The sequence below is a fragment of the Trichoplusia ni genome, chromosome 3 (genome assembly GCF_003590095.1).
Source record: "Trichoplusia ni isolate ovarian cell line Hi5 chromosome 3, tn1, whole genome shotgun sequence".
Taxonomy (NCBI): Eukaryota; Metazoa; Arthropoda; class Insecta; order Lepidoptera; family Noctuidae; genus Trichoplusia; species Trichoplusia ni.
Window position 1 is genome coordinate 12852147 of NC_039480.1, and position 25359 is coordinate 12877505.

The 25359-nt window shown below is 34.5% G+C and overlaps 3 protein-coding genes across 5 annotated transcripts in view; 1 reads left to right on the forward strand and 2 right to left on the reverse strand.

Moving 5' to 3' along the window:
* LOC113491978 (galactan beta-1,4-galactosyltransferase GALS1-like) overlaps positions 1-25359 on the reverse strand; it is a 70529-nt gene that overhangs the window by 7598 nt on the left and 37572 nt on the right. The window lies entirely within an intron of this gene.
* Positions 9798-11519, forward strand: LOC113491981. 3 transcript variants are annotated; one of them, XM_026869225.1, is made up of 4 exons: positions 9799-10584; positions 10654-10815; positions 10954-11039; positions 11182-11519. In XM_026869225.1, exons 1-4 carry the CDS (start codon positions 10302-10304, stop codon positions 11503-11505), a joined length of 855 nt encoding a protein of 284 aa, XP_026725026.1. In that variant the 5' UTR covers positions 9799-10301; the 3' UTR covers positions 11506-11519. The 3 variants fall into 3 exon arrangements, 2 of the variants coding, with proteins under 2 accessions (XP_026725026.1, XP_026725025.1); XM_026869224.1 differs by having other exon boundaries at positions 9800-10815; XR_003400469.1 differs by lacking the exon at positions 10954-11039 and having other exon boundaries at positions 9798-10815.
* On the reverse strand, positions 11174-12965 carry LOC113491979 (putative nuclease HARBI1). Its single transcript, XM_026869221.1, has 2 exons — positions 12547-12965; positions 11174-12426 (listed from the first exon to the last, which is right to left on the reverse strand). Exons 1-2 carry the CDS (start codon positions 12753-12755, stop codon positions 11538-11540), a joined length of 1098 nt encoding a protein of 365 aa, XP_026725022.1. The 5' UTR covers positions 12756-12965; the 3' UTR covers positions 11174-11537.

Below are 25359 nucleotides of genomic sequence, written 5' to 3' on the forward strand. Positions count from 1 at the left end.
CCTACTCATCTCAGGGTCACGAGGTCTATGTACATTCAGGTGGTGCTTTTGACAAATATTCCGTTAGTTTTTCATAAACTGAAAAATTCGTTACTTAAACACATTTTTTATTCTATTCTTTTACCTTGCCTGTCATCCCTAACGTCAGACATACGGTGTGACTAATATCGCGTTGTGTACGTTCATGAGAATATCCGGCCGGAAGGGATCGCTAGTTTTGTTTGTAATTACAATAGCTGAGAGGAACGCTCACCGTATTCACTGAACCTATTCACCTAGTATATATTATCGCACATTTTCTATTTAAACTTGAACATTTTTAACTCTTTCTTGCATGCTTGGACAGGCGACTCCATAGGAGCTAATTTTCGACTAGACATATATAGGTATATGTCTAGTCGAAAATATCACTTTCTTAACTTAGAGCGCTCTGATCAGCGCACAAATATTAAATATAAAATTATCTTCGCTATTGCGTCAAATTCAAAAGTGTTAACAGAGAAGAATAACTTAACGTTCTATGGTTTATTCTAGTTTATCAAAATTGTACGATGCAAAAGTCCAGTCGTAATTGAACAAATAAATTAGTACAAGAATAAGTGTGACATTTTTGTTGACTCTTTGAACGAACGTAATTCAACAAAGAGTGAAATTATAAGTTAGAAATATTATGAGTAAATACACTCTTACCGTGAGCAGTGCGCAGGGCCGAGGAAACTTTACATTCATGGAAAAAAGACATGCCCACTCGGTTTACGTATAGGTATTGTAGCATTTTTTTAATAATAATAATAATAATAATAAATCGTTTATTTGCATTAAACATGGTATACAAAGGTGTTAAATAGGTATATAGTAGGTACAAGCATGTTTAGCTAAGATGAACATAGCACGCAAATTTTTTAGGAAACTAAACTATTTATACATTAACATTTGTAATCCATAAATTCTTTTAAACTATAAAAATTACAATCACTTAACCATTTATATAATGCAATCTTTAATAATCTTATATTTAATACTTTGAATTTACTTGGCATCTTGTTATATATCCGCACACATGTTGCAAGACAATTTTTATTATATTTGGTCAGTCTTGGTAGATCACTCTGTGCTAATCTAAAAGGATCTCGTCTGTTGCGTGGACATATTTCATTTGCAGTTTTAAACAGCTGTATATGCTTAACTACGAATACGCATATTTCGTAAATGTAGATACATGGGAGCGGTAACAAGCCAAGTCTTTTAAACAGTGGTCGACATGATTCGTCGGGTTTTAGTCCACAAATTGATCGTATGCACTTTTTTTGAGCAATGAATGCTCTGGTCATGTCGGTGCTATTGCCCCACATTATAACACCGTATCGTAATATCGATTCAACATAGGCGTGATATGATATAAAGGCAGTCTTCATATTGGTAACATTTTTAACTTGCTTGAGTGCGTATACGAATTTATTAATTTTAGTGCTAATATTATCTACATGTAATTTCCAATTAATATCTTTATCTATTATTATACCTAAGAACTTTGTATGCGTTACCTCATTGAGTTTATTTATATTAAGTTTAATGTTATTTTTATTATTATTTGTATTATTGAATTGGATATAGACGGATTTGTTTAGGTTTATTTTTAAACGGTTAACGTCAAGCCAATGTATTAATTTATTGATAGTATTATTAATTTCACGCTCATGATCTGTAATGGTATTTTGTTTTTTATCAGTTGCTACTACAATAGATATGTCATCAGCAAAGAGGATGCATTTGTGTTTGGTTATTTCTGTAATGTCATTTATGTATATAAGGAATAATACTGGGCCAAGCACACTTCCTTGTGGCACGCCGTATTTATTATGTCTATATTCTGAACAGTAGGATGTCATGACTCTATTTTTGTTAATTTTATTGATACTAACGCATTGTTTCCTATTACTCAAATAGGACATAATCCACTGTAGAGCGGGTCCCCTTATTCCAATAGCTTCCAACTTTTCTAGCAATATGTCATGTGATACCAGGTCGAAGGCCTTTGATAAATCAAAAAATAGTCCAGTGGTCATTTGATTGTTGTTAACATTGGAAAGTATTGCTTTCATAAGAGAGAATGTAGCTAAAGTTGTAGATTTACTTTTTTGGAATCCAAATTGTTCGTCACTTATAATTCTGAATTTATTGCAAAAATCAATCAGTCTTCTATACATACACCTTTCATAAATTTTAGATAAAATCGGTATTAAAGTTATTGGTCGATAATTATTTATATCATCCTTATCTCCCTTTTTGAACAATGGCTTTATTATGGACAACTTCAATTTCTCAGGAAAAATTCCATTTAAAAATGATATATTAATTAAGTGAGTTAAGATCTTACTTAGCTCGTTACAGCAGGTTTTTATTATTTTAGTGCTAATTTCGTCATATCCCTCAGATCTGGTATTGCGTAAAGACATTATTTCTTGTAGCACCTCATTTTCTAGCAATGGCTTCAGAAACATTGAGTTGTAATATTTATTTCTTCTAGAGTTTCGGTCAGCACTTTGTTGATTTGGAATAGAAGTTAAGTTAGTGTAATGGTTATTGAACATAGAGGCTATTTTCAAAGGGTCTGTAATAACTGTGTCCTTTAGCTTTATGCTTTCTATATTCTCTTTGGAATTAGTAGCGTTAATTTCATTTTTTATTACAGTCCATGTTGCTTTACATTTGTTATCATGTGCATTAATATATTTAATATTTATGTTCTTTTTTGAGCTATATACACATTTATTTAGTAGATAAGAATAATTTTTATATTTGGCTTTATTAGTTGAATTTTTATTTTTATAATACTGATAACGTAGTTTTCTTTTAGTTTTACAACATTGTCTAAGACCTTTGCTTATCCATTTTTGTGCATTTTTGTTATTAGTATTAACCTTAACTCTTACGTTTGGAAAACAAAGATTGTAAAATAAACACAACAAATCATGAAATTCATTAAATGCGGAATTTGAATCGGTATTTAGATGAATATTAGCCCAAGTCAAGCTTTGCAAGCATTCCTTAAATTTTCGGATATTTTCTATGCTGTAGTCTTTTTTGAAAATATAGTATGCTGCTAATTTTAACGGTTTATTTTTAGTAGGGAAGCTCAACATTTGTGCTGTATCATGATCTGAAAGATGTAGAGGTAGCACGGTTGAGGTGGCATTTGAGATGTTGCTTAGGATATGGTCAATACAGGTCAATTTACGTGTTGGTACCTTAATGTGTATTGTCAAGTTATAATTATTTGCCAGGCTATGTAATTCATTAGTTATGTTGTTTTTTCTTAGAGTATTTATATTGAAATCACCGGCTATTACTAAATTTAATTTAGATCTATATTTTCTCAGCAGATCATGTAAAAGACAATTTAGTTTTGTTAAAAACTGATTTGGATCTGATTGAGGTGTTCTATAAACAGATATAATTACTAATTTATTACAAACTATCTCTACACCGCAGGCTTCAAAAGTGTTTTGTATTGCATGACCTTTTACAAATGTTAACTCTTTATAATTCAAACCCTTTTTAATTAATATACAAGTACCACCTCTTTGTTTTTCTCTTGAGAAATTAGAAGCCATTGTATAGTTATATATTTTGACGTAATTTTCGTTACCTTTTTTTATAAATGTTTCAGATAGACATATAACATCCGGATCATTATTTACTTCTTTTAATTCTTGAATCGTTATTTCTAATAGTTCTTTCTTTGATAGGATACTAGCAATATTTTGATGGAGTATTCTAAAATTTTGCTCCTTATTTACTTTGGGCTCGAAAAGTAAATAAGGAGCAAAATTTTAGAATAATTTGTAAGAACGAAAAATGTATACTCGAGAAATTGCTCCAGTGTATAGCCACCTTTGCAAAACTGTTACCATAACCGTAAACAAACAACAAAAAAATAAAACCAAATATTGAATCACAACCCTAATTTATTACTACGCAAGAAATCCAATCGTCAGTCTTCAGAACATTAACATAAACTTAAATACGAACTAACAGTTTGAGGGAAAACGCCGAAATAATATCTCGAGGCACGAAACATTAAAGCCTTGTTTTTGCAGAACAAAACAAAAGCTTAATTTCCTTCTATCGATAATAAATTCCGAGCTATAAAGGGAACGGCTTCGCAATCGAATCGCGAATCGTCGTCGTTATAAACATGGATAACAGATAAGTAGACGGACGTGCCTTTACACTGGTATAGTGCTGGAACCAAGCTACCACCATTTTTTTTCAATAAAACTGGGAGTTGTGGAAGGAAGGTGGCGCAGGGCGTAGAGTGCCGTCTCTTCTACAACTGACAGAAATCTAATTTAAAAGGGGATGTTAGTCTGAGTTAGTGAGTCCTGATTCACTTATTTTTCGTTTGTTTGTTGTTCTTTGCCAAGATTCAAACAGGGAAAAACCAAAAAAATATGCCTAGTTTCACTGTCGCTGCACGCAAAAAAGAAAAAAATATACCTCGTATTTATAATTTTTTTTTCTAATTTATTAACCTTACACAAGCTACTGTGGCCCAAGACATCGATAGTACCCTTACCCACAACCCGTAAAGCAAACACCATCAAGAAAAACTACAATCATCATCGAAAAGTGGTTGTTGTGTAGCCAGAATACCACTTCCTTCAGCCCCTCTTTATTCAATGTTCGCAATAAACAATGCCTATCGAAATGCAAATATTTGTCAACGACCTCGAGAGACGGGATTTGCGGCAGTGACGTCCAATTCCTATTGCTTATTTAATAATAGACAGCGGACGAGCGACACTATCGATCTGTCTGTCGCCAAGCTGCTACAGATTATCCCATTGTATCTAGAAGCATTGAGTTATCTTACAGATTTCATTAAGGAGGAATGGCGATTGAATATTTTTGGCACTGGAATGTACTGATTTAGTAAATAAGTTACAGAATCGCTGTTAATTAAGTGAAGTTTTAGTCTGTTACTAAATTACTTAAATTTCCATATGATATAATACATAATATGTAACTTACTTTCTCTAAGTAGGAACATTCTTCTTGAGTACTAAAAATGAAATAAATATTGTACTTTATAATTATTCAAGTAAAATTATTATAAGTTTTCCCCTCCGTAACGAAGAATGCATAGCCGCTTAAGCTAACTAAGATGATTAAGTACACTGATTGAGTCCGAAACTAGTCGAATAAATACGCGTGAGTCAATCATCTATTACATTAATAAAATAATTTGTAAAATTCTCGATAACTACTGAATATTTTCTTCCATCTTAGAAAATACTATCCTAAAATTCGTTACCAGACAGAAGTTCTATTAATTTCGTTTACACAACTTTCCAAACAAACTACAATAGTTAGTCAAACAACAAACGAATTCCATCATAACTCACAAAGAAATATTATTATGAGCAACATTATTAGTTAGCACACGTCTACGATCAATCTTACATCAAGATCAGTGCCTGTACCACGAACTCTACAAAATAAAAGACATTTGTCGTGGCTGTCTATGTTAAAGCGGGACGCTGACACGTGACGCAGAGCGCTATCTCGCTTACATAAAAAGAAAAGTATTTCTTAAGAGTTCGTAGTACAGGTGCACTGGTAAAGGTAATTTCACGAGTCTCGCGTACTCGGAATGAGAAGGCTCGAGTGTTCACACCTACTCGTTCACTGGCGACGTTCGCCTCGGGAAATGGAAAAAGCACTTCATTTTCCAACGTCGAAGAATGAAAGGAAATTGTTCGAGCGACAAATCCGACAGTCAAACTGCACTTGTTTACATTTCGCTTTGCATTTGATAGTGCTATTAGGAGATTTTTTATCGCCCTGCCAATGCTTTTCCGATCACTCTTAAAACTTTAAGGAATGTGTTTGAGGCTTTTAACTTTAAGAAATGCTGCTTCGAATTTATGTTAGTGAACTTCTCGTGCACATCTAACTTCTGCCAGAGGTATGAATAGGAAGGGTATTGCCTATTTTTCTTCATAACTGTCCGGTAGACTAAAAAAGTATATTTTTAGTTGGGATAAGTGTGTCAAACATGTGTTTAGTTTTTTTAGTACCTATATTTCATGGCAATATAAATTTAAACGAACAACTTCAAATCATACCTTGATCGTCTGTAACTGTTTAAAAACCAATACTACAGATTATCCTAGATTTAAGAAGTCAGTATTATAACACGTGCCGCTATAAAAAGGATTTCGGGGAAAATAATCCACACGCCTCAAAAAAAAAAAAAAAATTGAGTACCGCTAACTTTCTGCGTGATTAGTGTTGCCATTTATATCTGGATGTAGCACAATACCGGCAAATGTGTTTCGGGGTCTCGAACCAATTTATGAAATCCGTGGGATATATCTTTAGGTAAAGTACCTGTTTATTCTATTTTCGTCTGCGTAACAATTTCCTTTGCCCACCTGATTCTATTCCAATAGCTATTATTTTCCAGGAAGTGGTGTATGAAACACTTATACGATTTATTACAAACTTACCACTGCTGACTTTGTTGTTGTATCTTTCTACCTGTAAGGTAAATTAACCCTAGAAATTTGTGTGCAATAGGATATAGGTATAAAAAAGAAACGTGTTAATGTGTTAAGGACGGAAATTGTGTTTTACATCAATTAGAAGTCGGTAGTAAATAGTGACGTATCGTCTAATTAGTCTACTGAGAAAAACCAGATGCATCCGTGACCATCGTTTACTCGGTGTCTTACTTCTTTTCAGCTTGCATTAAGTGTAAATAACTATTAAATAAAAACAAAAAACAGTAGTGCATGAATATAATGACGACACAAATTCAAAACAAAAGAGGTATTTAATTAAGAGACGTTTGCAATAATGACTCTTGCCATAAATGGCTTTCGCCAATCGGAATTGCCACTATCAAGCTGATAGATGCAGGCGATTCCATTCAAACAGGTCAATGGGAACCAATGGACCGTTTATCACGACATTTTTCACAATACCCTCTAGATAACCATTCGAAAACAACCTTTAACTAGTTAAAACTCGTGGTGTTACCTGCGATTTAAGGATATACCAATAAATCAGGGACCAATATCTAATATATTCATATAAATTTGAATTTTCGACACACTGGGAACAAAAGAAGTCTATCTATCCTTTATAAACATCTGATTGATCGTCCTAAAAATAAGAGACAGCCCAGCCACACACAGTTTTTTTCAAAATTAGTTAAGCTGTTTCGGCTTGAACAAGAAACAAGCATACATCCTCACCTATTTTCGGTTGTATGATAATATTCTAGTATAAAGTGTGACTCAAACATAAGCAATAAAAAAAGGTATCCAATGTTAAAAATAGATGGTATCTACTATCTGATCGGGTGCCGGAATAATCGAGTTTGGAGCCAAATCTCTTAAATCCGTTACAGCTCGCCTTAACTCGTGAATGACATCCATTTATATTCAGTACGCATCGCAGCCATCGTTAAGATGATATTCAATGACGTTTTTATGAAAATTTCGCTTCGAATCGAAAATATTTTTTGAACTTTCTGATATTTTTTAGTATCCGCCATTATTCGGCTATCGGTATCCTATGGTAGGGTAATCCCCATTAGGAAGTCGCTCAAAAAGCACCTGAGTCAGTTGGTCCTGAGGTAGTTATTTCGTAGAAAGAATTGATAATATATTACAAGTGCCAATAGTCTGTAATATAATAAATATACGCTATAGATATTCCGCTACCGGGCAAACCTCTTCCTATGTAGAGAAGAAATGAGCAATAACCTGATGTTTACTCATTAAATTGGACATACTTTGCAATATTTGAAAATTAAATTTCCTTGTTGTGTTAAGTTTAGAATAAAAAAGAACGTAATATATTATAATAATTTATTATTTGACGAAATGGAATGAAACGAAATAGTTCCGTCACATAGAGATCACTCGTTACAAGTTTCTCATTCAATGGGCGCTTAATTTGCAATACCGTACCTCATATTTTGTAGCTTTAATCATTTTATCTGTTAACCGTTAGATTGCTATGTCTAGCATCATATTCTATTAATTATATTTAGAATGAGTACACAAATATTAAAATCTGTACTCAAAACAATTGTTCAAAAATAAAACAATGGCACCAATTAGGAAATGTCGCCTATTTGTTTTAAATAAAACAAAACACAAACGAATTCCAAACATTTTATACCTACGTCATAGTAAAACCACTGACCTCTATAATAATACGTTATAATAGCTATCTAATTTCTGTCAAAAAACAGTTATCCTTTTTTGTTTTAATTTTATTGTATGAGCTGGCTATACAAAATTCTTTAGGAGTTAATTTAAAATTCGAGGACATTCACAATTGCTCTTTGACTGCTATCAATTCCTTAATGGTGAGCTTCAAATAATCATGTAGGTATAAGTAATAAGAAGATTCAGGCGGGTGGGTCCACCATAAATAGGGAAAATGACCCCAGTTGCCTATTAGCATTTTTCAATCAATCGATTAGGACCGCCGCCTATTGAACTTCAATACACAGTTTACTGATTTTTAATCGTCACGTCATCTAATATATAAAATTCCCGTGTCACGATGTTAGTTACCGTACTCCTCCGAAACGGTTCGACCGATTTTTATGAAATTTTCTACACATATTCAGTAGGTCTGAGAATAGAACAACATCTATTTTTCAAAACCCTAAGTGACAAGGGTTGCCCACAATAAAATTTATTTTTTTATTTTTTGGACAATATTGTTTGTTTTCATTTTTTTATAATGTAGCATTAAAAAATAAATACAACTAGAAAAAAACATCGGCAAAACAACGTTTGCTGGGTCAGCTAGTATATTATATATTTTACTCTTATATTTCGCTAGACAGCATATTATAATAGAGGTTAAATGAATCAATGACTGAATGAAACAAAATAGCATCGCTACTTTAGGTACTTTATTTTTATCGACTGCATCAGACTGATTGAAGGACGGATGCCAATATCATAAGCTGATGTTTTTTATACATTTCATTGTTTACAAAATATGATAAGAGTTAAAACATTTAATTAACTAAATGAATGCACAGTGGGCGTGTTATCAGCGCTTTATGTATTGATAGATAATTTTACTATCGCCGCGTAAGCTGAGTGCACTGTTATTTTGTTTTTTTTTTCAGAAATTCAATATTTTACTATGATTTTGTATTAGTATGATAGGTATCAACTGCGGGTTTGTTTTAAATCTAAAATGGAGCAAGAATATCTTTATCAACTAGAAAATTAATTATAGATAAAAAAACTTAAACGATACTAAAAACACTTTTAAAAAACTGAAGCACCGATATCGTTGCGGTGGACAAACGTACCACGAAATATATGCATCAAACGCTGTGGACAAGCAACAACTTATACATACATACGTAGGTATATGTTGGTAACTATTGTTTACACACAATTATATTATAGAAAATACTGAATGTCATTTTTTGTTTAATAATATATTCGATGTGTCCTTCGATGTCAATCAATTAATTATTCAATTACTGTTATTTACACACGCAATGGTGCTATGGAAGTCAAAGGTTTTTGTTGACTCATGACAGTTACATTAAAGGATATAAAGATAAACGGTATGTTGATTTAATAAATAAACATATATGTATGTACCTATATCTATAAAAAAAAACTGTTATTTATGTAACAGCTGCGATGGCACCTCTTACCTCTACGTATATTCTCTGCTACTTGCGGATAATGTAGCTCTATACTAAAAAAATATTTTTTAATTAACATCGGTTCAGTAGCTTAGCAACGGTGGAAGTGTCACAAACATACTTGAAATCGTAATAAATATATCATTTCTTTTGTGCCTGGGTGCAATTTTTCGATATGTATGTACATATTAGAAAATAAATCTTTTTATCAGTCTCAACTTTTCTCCCTCGAAAAAGTTTTGCGTGTTTGAGACTAAGGCCCGGTTTCACCAACATCGAATTAACACGAGAGTAGCTACCCCAATATAAATTTATTCTAACCATTTACCCCTTGGTTAACTTCAATTTCATTTCACCAAGTTAGTCTGCGGATATCTTAATCTTGTTTAGTTACTCTGTAACCTTGAACGAATGGATGGAATGAAACTAGAACGCTACCAAGTAAAATAGTCCGGTTGTTCCGTGCCTGAGCAATGGCGCTCCCTATTTTCTAAAATTGTTTGGATAATGTTTTGACTTATGCTTTGATCATATTTGATTAGTTTCCTTGTTTATAATTGTCATCAAAATAAAAATAAATAAATAAGACCTGGAAATGGCAAATTATAAGAGAAAGCGATCTGCTAATTGGATGGCATCAGAAAAGACGCAGCTGGTAGATCTAGTTACTGAGCATTTTCATGTCATAGAAAATAAAAGAACCGACGGGGTTTCAATGAAGCAAAAACTTGCGGAATGGACGACAATATCCAATAAATATAATTCGCAGACAACGCTTTCCCACCGTACTGCCGAAAATTTGAAATCCCAGTGGGAAAGTTTAAAAAAAGCTACCAAAAAAGAAGCATCTTTTAAGAGGATGCATTTAATTAAAACCGGTAAGTGTATGTTACAAAATTTTTATGGCAATTGTATCTATAAATCTACAAAAACTTGTTTTTTCTTAGGTGGTGGACCATCAAGGCCGAAGATTGATGATCCTCTTCAAGAGAGGATCCTGGGTCTTATAACGCCAAGTGCTGTAGGTCTACATAATCCGTATGATAAAGATAATGTAAACGTTACAGAAAATATCACGGAATCATTTTCAGCAGAGGCACATAAAAAGGGTTTGTCAGATATCAATTCATACCTAATAAATAAAAGTAACAGCCTTAAGCTTTGAATAGTATGATAATGTCTCACGAAAGTTTAAACTCAATGTATTGTGTCTTTGCACGATGATCTTCTATTATATATTTTTTCAGACGAATTATTACATACAATTCCTGGCCCTGAGGTTCAGACTAAGTCAACACACCACGTTGATACTAATGAAACCATGAATAATGTGGTAAAGTTGCACACTTTTTACATCATAGATTCAAAAATATTAAACAAAAATGTTCCTTAATTTTAGTAAATTACCTGTTTCTTCATATGTGTACTGTATTTCCATGTTTACGGTTGCTTTACATATTATGTATCTTTTTTAGGATTGGGGCGATTACACTCCAAACTGTCTAAAAACGCCTGTTTCAGAACAATTGAAACCTTCAGGCAAAAAAAGGCCTTATTCAGGAAAACGACTTGAATGGATGTCGAAAAGGCGGCCGCAACTTACGAGAGCCTCTCTTGAAAACTTGCAGGAGTTGAAGGGGAAGGCTATTAATGTCCAAATCGAGCATGCAGCTAATGAGAGAGAAGAAGCTAAAAAATTGTTTGAAATCCAAATGGATATACAACAAGAAATTTTAAAACAAGAAAAAATTAAAACTAGGTTGCTACTTTTAGAGTTGAGACAAAAAAAACGCAAATAAATATTTATTGCTTATAAAATTTGTTTTATTGGTTACAATATACTTTGAAAATAATTATTAATGATAGCATCTCGCACTGAATTGGGCCTGATGTATTGTTGTGGATGTTGTGGTTGCTGAGTTATCTGACCATGGTGTAAAAGTTCATCCCATGGAGCTGGAAGTTGTAGTGCGGGATCATCAATGGGATTGACTTCACCTCGTTGCATCAACATATTATGCAACACGGCAGTGGCTACAATAATAGTCAAAGACTTGTCCAGCTTAGTGCGAAGCCCTAAGGCCAATGCAGGAAACCGTTTCTTCCAGATCCCGTATGACCTTTCAACAGGATTACGAGTCCGTATTTGTGACTCGTTATAGAGTTGTTCCACTGGAGTCCTAGGGTTCTCTAAAGGCGTCATCATGTACGAAGTGGAAGCATACCCACCATCTACTAACAGCAAAGCATTGCCATACTGGCCAGTTTCAAACTTACTTTTTATGCAACTATTATTGAATATAGTGCTGTCGTGAGATGAACCTGGCCACCGGGCTACTATATCAGTGATCTCCAAGTTTGCATTGCAAATAGTTTGCACGTTGATGGAAAAGTAGCCCTTTCTGTTGCGATATAGTTCTGCATGATCTCCACCTGGTGAGGATATACGGACATGAGTACAATCCATTGCACCAATGACTCGCGGAAATCTAGCGATTTGAAAGAATGAATCCTGTTCTTTTCGTATTTCCTCGCGTGTTGTTGGAAATCGGATATACTCTTTGTGCAACGATGCTATTGCTGCACTGACTTGGTGAATAACTCTGTGTGACGTTGGTGTACTGATACCGACAAAGTCACCAATGCTCATTTGGGTATTATTTGTTGCGTAAAATCTTAATGTAGCTAATAATTGATTGACAGGCGATATTGGCTTATTTCTGAAACAAAACGAACAAGTGCTAGAATTAATTTCCACTTTTTACATAGAAGAAGGCACCTTTTTTAAATAAAATTTGCATAAATTACATAAATAACATGCTATTATTAATAAAACTCACCTATCTGATGTATACTCCAAGCGGTGCTCGATTTTTGCCAGTAAACTTAATGTTGCCTCCTTGGATAAGCGAAATCTTATCACAAAATCGTGTTCGTCGTACTCTTCAAAATAATTAGCCCTTTCCTTAAACCACCGTGGACGAGGACAAAAATAATCATCATCTTCGCTATCGGTTTCATTTATTAATGCATACAAACGGCGCGCCATTTTTTAAATGCGATGAACTGACTTGACAGTGACACTTCTAACCAAAGATTAGCAGCTTATATGACCGAAATTGGCGGTATATGACCTTATTCTAGTATAGAGGTTTTATCATTAGTTTAAATGTTGGTGAAACGTAAAATGGATATACTCGAGAGTAATTAACGATTTATTCTTGTACTAAGACTTATACTATGTTGGTGAAACCGGGCCTAAATGGCGTTATGTGAAAGTTGGGGAATATTAAAAAGAATTATAGTATTAAGATAATCAACACGGTGGTAATACTGAATACATTTAACTATTTAAAAAAAAACATAAGAGGCAAGGTTGTCCACCTCAACCTAAGTAAAAAAAAGAAACCTAAGTAAAGAATCTACTAACCCTTTAAACGTGTATATTGCGTTGTTTTTCAAACGGCTTCAACCCTAGCGCTATTCAACCGATCAGCATAAGCGCCGACAGCAGGCGAACTAAGCCTAAGTGCGTGTAGGCGACAGCCTGTGCGAACCACTAATTGTTCAAACACAATTACGAGTTTATACTGTACGTCTGTACCCATACCATGAAACGCTGAACAAATAATGTTGTTGTTGTGGAAGCCAGATGGCAATATACGCAATGTATAGCGCTCTCTCGCTTTTGTAATGACAGTAGTCTTGCCTTAAGTGATCGTAGTACAAGTTTTGGTATCTAAGGCGAGATTGCAGCAAGCCCGAACAGTGCTGTCATGAATTATCAAATGATTAGTCTTGACCTGGTTTGTCAAAGGAAAATCAATGTACCTTGGCATTGCTGACATATATGCTTCATATTGTTTGAAGAAACGGATCAATGTGTTAGCCGACGTAATGGGTTTGTCATAAGTTATGCATAATCGCGATGATTGAACCAACCATAGGAACATGCAACTTGAAGCGATATTGAAGAGACAGTCGCACGTAAACGTTAATACAGAAATCCACATTATACGTTTGGAATAGAGACAAATTATCATGTGTGGTCTATTCAAAGATATGGTGACATCAAAAATCCATTTCTAATTTATTAAGTAAACTAATCTCCGAATACTGAAACACTGCGTATCCTAAAAACATACTTATATTTATCTGTCGCTACTTAATGCATAGATGTGACAGACATGGCATGAGAATTTTAGTAAATTAAAACTGATTCACTTGACAGCATTTAATATGCCGCTAGAGGTTACATACAGGACTGCCACAATACCCCATTGCTTTCCCCTACAATCAAGAAAAAGATTCATGGCGGTATAACGACGTCTGTCTTATGGAGCTCAGTAATGACGTCTTCCATCCATCTTAGAAATAGAAATACATAGTTTTCCCGTCATGACAAACGCAGTCTGGTCACGTCGTCAGACAACGCCAAAAGAAAGTATAACATCGCCTAATCACAAACATTACAGGCCGACATAAAAGTCCTTATGCGAGATGAAAAATGTACAGAAATATTAACACACATTACTATGATTGTCTACAGACAGGCACAGAGGACCTTTAGCCTAGTCTTGAAGTACAATTATTAGGTGGTGAACATCGAAAGTCGATACAAATTTGCAGATTGCCAAAGTTGTTAAAACCACTTCAATTGTTGAAACTCTGATGTTCAAGCTAATTTGTTTCTTAGTCCTAATACTCAGTTACTGTTTTTTTTTTAAATTAGTTGTTCAGGAGTCTTGCGAAACACTAGTAGTAATTTTTTGTAGCTAACTGTACCTTTTACAAGTCATATGAATGGGAAAGGAGAAATATGAAATGAGCGAACAGAATTAATTTGACCACGTGACCTTCTCGTGGGTTATGTAAAAAACTTGGCAAAACTTCTAAATTAGGGACCGAAGAAAGAAAACGTACAAAATATGACACAATACGTAAAAGGTTTACGTAAGTAATGAAGGGTTGGGTTTGGCTGTTTTCATGAATATGATTTTTTTTTCCAAGTTTGAGTTTTAATAACCAATAAATTTGCTATTCTCCTGGACGGCTGTCAATGAAGTAATCCAATTATTTCATATACATAGAAATCATTATGTATCGCTGATGGAATTGCAGCCTTATTCCTTCTGTCCTCGTAGTCCCCCCGATATGGACACGTCTTTTTTCTTTGCGTAAAAAACGAAATAAGCTCGCGGGCATCAGCTGTGCAGTGCCTGAAGATCGCAGGACTGGACGTTGCGGCTTCCAAGGCCCCATTTTAGTAGCATCTGTAAAACATGCATACAGCTGCGATCGTCATTTATTTGACTATTTTATCAGGTGTTGTAAACGCTTTTTCGATCATACGATTTCCAACCAATTTCAGGCTTTATTACCCTTTTTCTATCTAAACTAACAAAAAAGCAAAACAAATTAGGTCGCAATCTGTTCTAAAGGGGCTGTAGGCAGGATTTATTGCCTATCTAGACAATGTTTCGTATATTGACTGATAAATCAAGCCAGTATCCTCGTGAGATCAAATGCTGGACACTCGCAGCGTCGTGGCGTTAATATAACAACATTAAATAACTAAACGATGATAATAAAGCTTCTAATTTAAGATTTTCTAGCAATTTAATTTCACACGAAAATTAAAAAATTAATATAGTAAAATAAAAACAATACTCTCAAAAGTGCTTGCTTTGTAGTTGTTGAATGATGTTTTCCAAACGATGTCAAAACTTTGGTCATGATACAAGTTTTGAGGGTAATAAAAAAACGTCTTACGATATAAATATTCCATCAACATTCGGACCGTCGCTACATAACTTACATGTGTTGTTATTATCGTTAATGCCTAATGACTGACATTCAACCAAACCATAAAACTTTTGATAGTTAACAGAAAGCTTTGTCTATATGCCTGTGCTTTTAAACATGTAAAAATACCAAATTAACCATCAACACCAAAGGAATCCAAACCGATCTTTGATCAGTGTCGGATACCTTTCTCTCCAATTTACATTAACCGAGGGTGGAAAAATTCCCATAAGGCTGGTTACACACCTGTTCGGGAGGCCGGTCCTTGCAACGATATTATGGTACGGACTCACACCGGGAAGCGTACGAACTGATCCACGTCATGCCTAGGCTACAGTGGCTAGTGGTTTGCGATGCGACTAAAAAGCGAACGACTATGGTATGGCTACATTTTAAGCGAAAAACTAGCCATGATGTGACTACATTAAATGTTTTTGGTACCTAATTTCGTTGCTACTGATGATACCCATAATGTGGTCAAATACATATTATTTTATGTTGAACTTGTCGCGCAAGTGAAAAAAAAACGCCGGTAATTTTATACAGCCAAAGACGTGATTACTCTAATTTTGTAGCTTCTTCTACTTCTTCATAAAATCAAACATTAACAGGGATATTCTACAGTGTACCCATAAACGTGAATTTAATTACATATTTATTTTAATCACTCATGTAACGTGTTATACGGTCCTGTTCCGGGAGCGCATTCAGCCCAAACGGTTCTCCCGAAAAACTGCGAAACCAGCCTAAAGAAATTCACCCCGCGTTAAGTCCCAAACATTAAAGCGACCTTTTCAATCTTTCACCTTTATGAACATCGTTCAAATTTGAGCAGATATAATCGATACTCTTGTTTCCACATACTCGTACGTGTATACTCAACGTTCTTTGATTTCATATTATTTGACGTCGAAGTGTGTTCTTTTAAAAGACGTGTGTTATTGGCATTTTGAGCCCTTTTTAATATCGCTACATAAGTATGTATTTATTGTTAAGGCATTAAAATGTTTTTATTACTTACTTAATTAATACAGACTTATACGAGGTATGTTTAAATCAAACTTCAGGCTGTAATTTGTGATTTAAGAGTTTTCTGTAGAAAAATGCACTTATTCTTGAATTTTATAGTCATCTTACTTCAACATTTAAAATAGTAACTCGCTGAATACGACTATACCTTCTTTCATTCAGGTACACATTTAAAACAAGACCGAACTTTAATTTTAATACACAATAATATATGTACTTAAGTCCACTTTTATCCCCAAATCGCAGTGAATCGTTGGTTAAATTTAAATGTCAATTACACTGCGCGGTGCCACCGCATGATTTGGCGGACTGTGCTTTACAAAAGCTCCGATGGAACGGTAATTCCACGTAATGTACATGGTCAACCACAGCGCTCCATTTATTTAAAGTTGTTGGCGTCACGCAAATACACAATGTTTATAATTCGGCCCCCATCAATTTGAACTATTGTTTGTCAGTTTTCTGGTCAACTACGGTTTATTTAACTTAGTACAGAGTGAGTACAATTGTTTGGAAATCCGTATATAGTGCCTATATACAAAGTAGGCCTTACCATATTTTCTACTGTAACCGAAACTTTAATGGTTCGTCAATTATGAAAAATTGATTTCATAAGGTACTTAACCTTGATTTGAAAGGTACTCCTATTAGTAAAGGAAGTTGAACTTACATTTATCGAGTAAACGCTTGGTGTTTCAACTTTATTGAAAGTCTTTTTAGACAAATCTAAGTCTGAGTAGTACTTACCAGTCAATAGCCTGTAGCGGGCCTTTTCCAAAGTTAGGAAAATGTCTCTCAAATTAACTCAAGACTGTTTTATTCGTTCTGATTGAAATCCCACGATATACGTAGTGACTTTTCAATTCTACGTAAGAATTTCCAAGACCTGAACCCAGGCAAGATATAGGTAATGGGACTATTTAAAATGTATAACTTTTTAATTATTTTAAGTCAATATTTTATGTAGCATAGGAAAAAATCTTGGGGTAACCTGGATTCCAAATATTGGAACCTTAAATATTGAATGCCTCATATGCATCAATACTCAAAACTTCGTTAAACGGGAACAGGTCTTTGCCTAGCAGTGGAACATTTATCTGAAGGCTGAAAATTTAAATATACGAATATAGCACTTCAGACTTCACCTTTTAAATAGAAAGGCAAAAAAAATATTTTAATAACTACACTCAACATTAAATGTTGGCCCGGATGGGCAGTCAAGTGTAAAACTTTTCAAACATAGCGAGATCTTGACGTGACACTCCACACTCCAACTTTTACGAGATTTTATATTTGATTCACTCTGTTCAACGAGAGAGGCAAAGATTAAACATATTTTTAGATGCTGCTAAGTTTAAATCTTGATATATATTTTTACAAAGTTATAAAATCAAATGTAAGAGTCTAGACAGTTTGCTCCTCTATTTAATGGCTAAAGTTAGTCATTTTAGCTTGTTATTAGACTATATTGGTTAACGTAATTAGTACCATATTGTAGTGGTTGACGTGGCAGTTGGTTTGCTCCACGTAAATACATAAATAATCAAAATCGGACAAGTTCGAGCCAGAGCCGCGGAGATACTGGAGAGGTAAGGGGTAGCATATAAAATATAAACGTGTGGGTATTAACTATCAAATTTATTTTTATTTTGAGTATCTGTTATAATAGCAGCATTGGAAATACATTATCTGTGAAAATTTCAACTGTCTAGATATCACAGTTCATCAGATACAGGGTGACGGACAGACAGACGGTCAGCGGAGCCTCAGTAAAAGGGTTCCGATTTACCCTTTGGGTACTTGCATAAACAATATGAATAGATAGCATCTTCCGCGTGTTGTCTGTACACTCACCTAGATTATAAACAGAACACTACATCGTGGAAGCGAGACAGCGCATTATACATTCCCAGCGTCGTTTCCCTTCCGCAACGGTAACAGTCCTGTAAATTCTTGTTTTAAGAGCTCATGGTACGGGGACTGTGCCTCTGTATTTAGTAGTTAGCACTCAATACTCCCGCAAACACCGCAGGCGACCCGATGCGACACTAATGGACATAAATATTTTGTAGCCAGAGGCGGGAAGTGATTTAACTTTCAAGAAAACCCGATTTCCAACGGTTCCTTAATGGCTGGTAGATAGAAATGTTGAGAGTTGATCGACGCTTGGAATTATGTCAGTGTGGCGACGAATCTAGTTATCAGATGGCTGTGGCTTTTACGTAAAGGTAATAAATAAACCAAAGGTTTTTTTTGTCATATTTATGATTGAACTAGATTAAATTTAGTTGAATTCTAGACTGCAGAACTGGAGATAAAGTCTATATACTTTAGTACAGATGAATCATAAAGTATCATCTTCTTAAAGCTACGGAGCTAACAAGGTAAGCATCTAAGCTACGGCACTGGAACTAAAACTACAAATCTATGTAGAAATACGTACCTACATACATATTATGCACACAAATTACCTAATAAACAAATGCTAGGTACAAACTCCCAACATTTTCTACTATTTATACTGTGCAAAAGCTACGAAGTTAAATGTTCAAAAGTTCAAAAAGCTTGTCGAAAACATACATGTCGGTAAACGCTGTGTATTTCCATTTCAGTTAAAATACGCGGAGCGCTGAATAGTTTCAGTTTTCACAAAATAATAGCTTGAATTCGGACTATTTTTGTAGTTTTTAGAGTTACAAATTAAATATTTCGTGGCGATTTATTTTAACTTGAGCTAAAGACTCATCGTGAGCGAGGTATCGTTTCTCTTGCTACCTATGAACTTATTAAAGTCTTTACGGCATTACGCTTGAATAAAATAATCGTCGGAAATCGGAAACTTGCGATTTCAAATACAACTTGTCTAATATAAATCGCTGATGGCTTGAAAGTTCAGTGTACATTGCAAGGCATCTTTATTCAAAAACGTTAAAGGATGACGCCGAGAACAGTTCAGTTATCTTATTTATTTCTTTCAGAAAAAACTTGATGCCTGGAAATTACTTCATATTTTAATTTTTTATGTATATTTGAGAAGATGTTTACGATTTCTAAGCTTAGAGAAATTAAGACCTTCTTAAGAACCAAGAATCATATCATCAAAAGAACCTGTGTAAGTCTGTGATTGAATCAACTCTAAAAAGTCCGGGAAAAACCTCCATCCCCAGTGAAAACGGAGCCTTATTATCAAAACTACCGCCCATTAACAACCGATCCATCATACCGCCTCGTCCAAGATTAGATACCAATATAACTGAGTGGAAATAGTCAGCAATCAATATTGCAATACCCTATCCAATATACGGGACAAAAGCATTCCCAACGCTCACACCATAATAGGCAACAATAGACAAATTGCGGTAACATTGTACAATAAGCAACGGAAGCCCGTTAACACAATCCGATTTCGGTACAAAATGGCCGTATTCTTTCAGTGGCATGTGTTGGTGTTTATTATAGTGCCAAGCCATTTTCTACCTAATAGCAGGACAGTTACTCATTTAATTTGAATGTATGTACATGTAGTTGTTTTAAAACCTATTTGACTTTGCTGTGTTGTGTTGCTGACCGTACTTGTAAATGTTCCGGCGATTGACACACTTTAACACTATACTGCGCTGCAACTTAGCTTTTGTGGACACCCTATGTTAACGGCTAATTGCAACAATGTAAATTCTTTGTGAATCCGTTTGTGTTCCACTTTTGTTGCTGTCTGTATCTACAAAACGTCGTCTGTCAGGCATGTCATTTTAATTGAAGCCTTTATTACGTGTAAATAGGAGTAGCAAAACAAACAGAACGTCAAATAATCAAGGAGCTTAATGACGCAATTGTGAGTACATTCGGAAAAGGGAAACTATGTAGAATAGAAATCACGTGTATTGTTACGGTAAACAAATGTAAATTGCATTAAATCCGCTGTTCATTAGCGACAGTGTAGAGCTTAGCTCCACTACTGTGTACTAGTGTTACGCTGTGATTCCCCGAATAGTGTAAAACAATAACATAACTATGAAATTCTAACTGATTCTAAGAATTGAGTAAATGCAGGTTATTGGTATATATTTGTTTGTTTCGATATCAATATATAGCAGTAAAGAATCATTGAACCAAATATATGTATTTAAATATACATCGAGTGTGCATTTTCTGTATATAAATGAGTACGTTTAATTTATCTATACTCTATACTAATATATAAAGTTGAAGACTTTGTTTGTTTTTTTGAACGCGCTAATCTCAGGAACTACTGGTTCAAATTGAAAAAATATTTTTGTACTGAATAGACCATTCATTGAGGAAGGTTTAAGGCATGGTATATAACCATCATGCTGCGACTAATAGGAGCGAAGATACAATGGAAAATGTGGAAAAAACAGGGCGGGTATAAATCTTAACTTATATCTTATAACCACGCGGACGAAGTTGCGGGTAACAGCTAGTATATTAATACATCGAGCTAGTCAGAGAAGACGATGAAGTTACTGGGATAATATGGCTCATGATAGAAAAATCTGTATTCTAATGCGTAAAGTGAGTAAACCCGTTGCCAAGAGGAGAGAGAAGAGAGATACAAGTAGGTTATAAACCTCATCTAAAAATCAGAAAATTTGACCTACAATAAATGTTAATTTTCATTAAAACTGTGGCACACTAAGCTTCGAAACAGACCACGTACGAATCCATTCATCAGCGCTCTTCAAATGTAAACCAGGCACCTAAACGCAATGTGTGCACAAAACATATTGTCGGTGGTGGTCCCAAATTTGTCGCGAACGCTGCAGGTGGCAGTTCTAAATGAGATCCGAGCCACATTGCGGGCAAGCTGCCTAGACATCTCAACCCTCTATTATACAACATGTTTAAACAAACCTTGGCCATCATTTAAATAAAGCTTTCGTACAAATAAGAAACATGTAATAAAACAGTATTCTACGTAACAAATTAGGCTTTCGATACACTGGCTACTGCCTGAATACGCTGGTAGCGCATCCTTGTTGGCAATTTCTTGGTGAAAATTATTTATTTGCCCACGTTTTTATAAACTTACTTTCTTGTTTTTTGTATGCTTGTTTGTTTGTCGTTCCGGTTGGATTTTAAAAGTCAATTTTGAGGCACTTCCAGATAAGCTAGCAGGCTGAAATTTTCAGGGTAGCTTCAAACCCGATGACAATGCAATTTACAACTATAACAACTGTCAAAATTTGGCATTTAAAAACGTGGGTATTTAGATTTTTTAAATCGATTAATTTTGTTATGCTCCTTCGTCATGTCAGCTTGAAACACTACGCAATAGGCCTTCCTTCTTTCCTGATACTTTTTTCTTTATTGCGCGTCTCGAACATTTCTATGCCTATAATTAGTATTAATCATGTGACCAGGGTCTGTTTGCAAACATTGTACAAATAGACACGGAAGCACACACGCACGCCATTTTTTCCTAAAGTTAAAAGCAAACGCTTGCCGGCAACGCGTCGCTTGTCGCAACACACCTAACCTCATTATAATTTATGTTCCCTTATTTACTAAAGAAACAAAAACTGACCCGCTTTTGTAGGGAATGCCAATTAAACACTGCTGTCCTTATTGTTGTATGTTTGATACATTTTGTTTTGTTAAACAAGAAAGAAACAAACAAGAAAGTGACAATTTATTTGCTCTGCGTCATTTTTTTTTGTTGAAGCGACTATTAGCAATATTTGTTTTAAGTATAAATAAAATTACAAAATATGTACATATTGTGTTTTTTACTTGAAGTTGTGTGTTACTTGTTACGGCGGTACATTTTTAATTAGTTTACGTTACGTTTAGTTTACATAAAATTGTATAGATCCTGAGACTCATGTAGCGCATTCCGCAGCGTTGAAGTTATTTGTCATATTTTGATTATGTCGTATAAAAATATAAAATACTAATTATACAAATAGGAATAATCAAAGTGAAGACCCTAACTTCTTCCTTCCTGCGTTTGTCACGTTTATTCATTGGCAGAACTTATTCTTCTATTTTCTTCTATTTTGTCCTGTCTATGCCTTCACTTTCATATTACTTCTGTGTGAACAGCCCATATTTTTTTATCCTTAGAAATGTTCTTATAGATATTTACAAATTTTGATTTTACAAACAAAAAATATTCCTTTGAAAAACATAAAAGTGGTTTTAATTAATACAAATAAAGTTGGCTTTTTATATTCACGCAAAAACCACTTGATTCTGGGAATAAAGAAATCGAACCAATTAAGATTTAAAGAACAACCGCATAATGTAAGGTTAGGACACTATAAGACTTCCTTTACAATTCCGAAATTTAAGAATTTTATCGGGAGAAACAATATTCCTAAATGAAATACATCTTAAGTAGAATAAGGTCACTTGACCCACAAAATGTCTTAAAACCAAATGATCACACCGAAACGGTCGGCTTATCTTAAATCATTTAGATCCGGAGATCTTGAGATAAAATAAATTACGTGCTCTGCTAATGAAAAGATGGTACAAATATGATGTAAGTATATTGTAGTGTATATATTCTTTTCTTAAGAATTATCAAAAACTCGTTACAACCGAGTCAGTCTTGAGACACGGAGATTTCCTTACAAATAGGCACGAGAAAATTTATCTTATAAAAGAAAATTCATATTTCCCGTTTCAAATTTATGACCTCACCAACCGCTTAACTTAGATTTTTGTTTTTTGGTTGTTATGGCATAAACTGAAAAACATTATCCGAGAAAATTTTAGTTGTTCAGCTATTGCTGTACATGAAATAGAGCATGATGACAGACGAACGCATCGTATACAACGTATAAACACGTTTGAAATCATAATTCGCATTTCCATTGGGTTGGGAACGCAGAGTCAGTTTTTATACAAAATTTTCCAAATATTTCATTAAAAACAAAAGGCAGAAAGGATTATGAGATAAAAAGAAAAAATCTCACCAGTGGTCTGGTTAATTTTGTTTAATCATATTAGTGAGCGGAGATTTCAGCGACACAGCCGCGGCGGCAACGTTGGCCAGGCTTTTACACTAAATTAGAGTTCTTTGGACAGAAATAGCGCGGTCGGCTTTCAACCGCCGTGGGTATAAGCGCGCGTTCTAACCAAATGTATAAATAAGTAAGGTATTGTGAGTAGCAGGCTTACTCCCGAGAGTGGCTTGGTTCTGTATATTAGGTTCCGTACTTAAAGAAAAAATCCGGGTCCCTATTATTAAGGCTCCGAAATTTGTCCGTCTGGCACTAAGCTACATCTCTGTTCTGAACTGTTTCAGCTAAAATAGTTGAAACAGTTGACAATTTGAAATGTTTTTTAATTTTAAATCAAATTCTCATCTTTTAACGCAACGAAACGTTATTTTCACATATTTGAATGTATTCTATTACTTATCACTTACAACCTGGCCACTGACAGGCAGGCTGACAGTCAACCCCGATGTGAACGGTAAACTATTCGATATATACATCGTCATTAGTGACGTCATTACGTCTGGTCACCGTTAGTCATTACGCCTGGCCTAATGCGTAGCGTAATGTAATTTAGGTGTTAACGAAAAAGTGATTATGTGTGGAAATACACAGTCCAAAGCGTAACGTCCACTCACAGTCAGTGCTGGACGAATACTGACTATCCGTTCAGTGTGAACGCGGCCTAAGACTTGTATTAAATAACTTACGTTGGAATATTTCTGTATAGCCGTGACAACGTTTATGGGCGTATAAAAAAAATAAGATCCTTAAGTTTATAGATGGTGTAGTAACAGTTGCGTTTTTTATTATGTTTATTTAGGCTTGTACCTAAACAATTTTATATAAGGAATTGCTACGAACCTTTGCATTAAGAAATGTAAATTCAACCGCCCAATATAACTAGATTATAAATTATTTTATAGTTCAAGTTTTAAAGTGCTCTACAAAATTGTCACAGAAAAAAAGGGGAATTGTGGCTTAAACGTTAATTTCCCGCTTCTCTACATACTACACGCAGACCTTTATATCTATAGGGTGTTGCTTAAACCTATTCCAAAATCCAATAACCGATTTAGCTTAAAGCACATCCTTGTATGAAAATACCAATATCAGATAGGCAATAATTTATGACGTAATTCGAACGCAAGCTTAGGTGCAGACAACACACACACATATACTCGAAGCGCATATATACTGTATACACATAGTAACAATGATCAATAATTAAGAGGTAATTAGGAGGCATAAATTAATCGTAACATTAATGAATGCACAGTACCCCGCTGTGCTACTGGCAGTGGCTTGCTGTTATGTGAAGCTAATGCACGCAAATAGGTAAACCACAGGGATTCGACCCCTCCTATTATGTTTGTGAATATTTAACTTGCTGAAGGATAAAATATGACGTTGCTAATAAATATATGTATAATAGCTGACCCAGCAAACGTTGTTTTGCCGATTTTTTTTTCTAGTTATATGTAAATTTAATGCCAAATTATAAAAAAAAAACAAACAATTTCGTCTAAAAAATATATTTCTTTTTTTGTGAGCAACCCTTATCACTTAGGGGTATGAAAAATAGATGTTGTTATATTCTCAGACCTACTGAATAAGCATATAAAATTTGGTCGTTTCGGAGGAGTAGGTACGGTAACTAGCATCGTGATACGGGAATTTTATATATTAGAAGAAGAAGATAGATAGAAGATAATATTGCAGACAATTTATGATGTTAAGGAATTACTTTCATATCATCACGGCAAATGCTCAACCTTAGTATTCAACCTTATTTTGCCTTGCCTGGAATCTCCCAGTGTTGAGCAGTTTTCCCCAAATCCCTAACTGTAATAA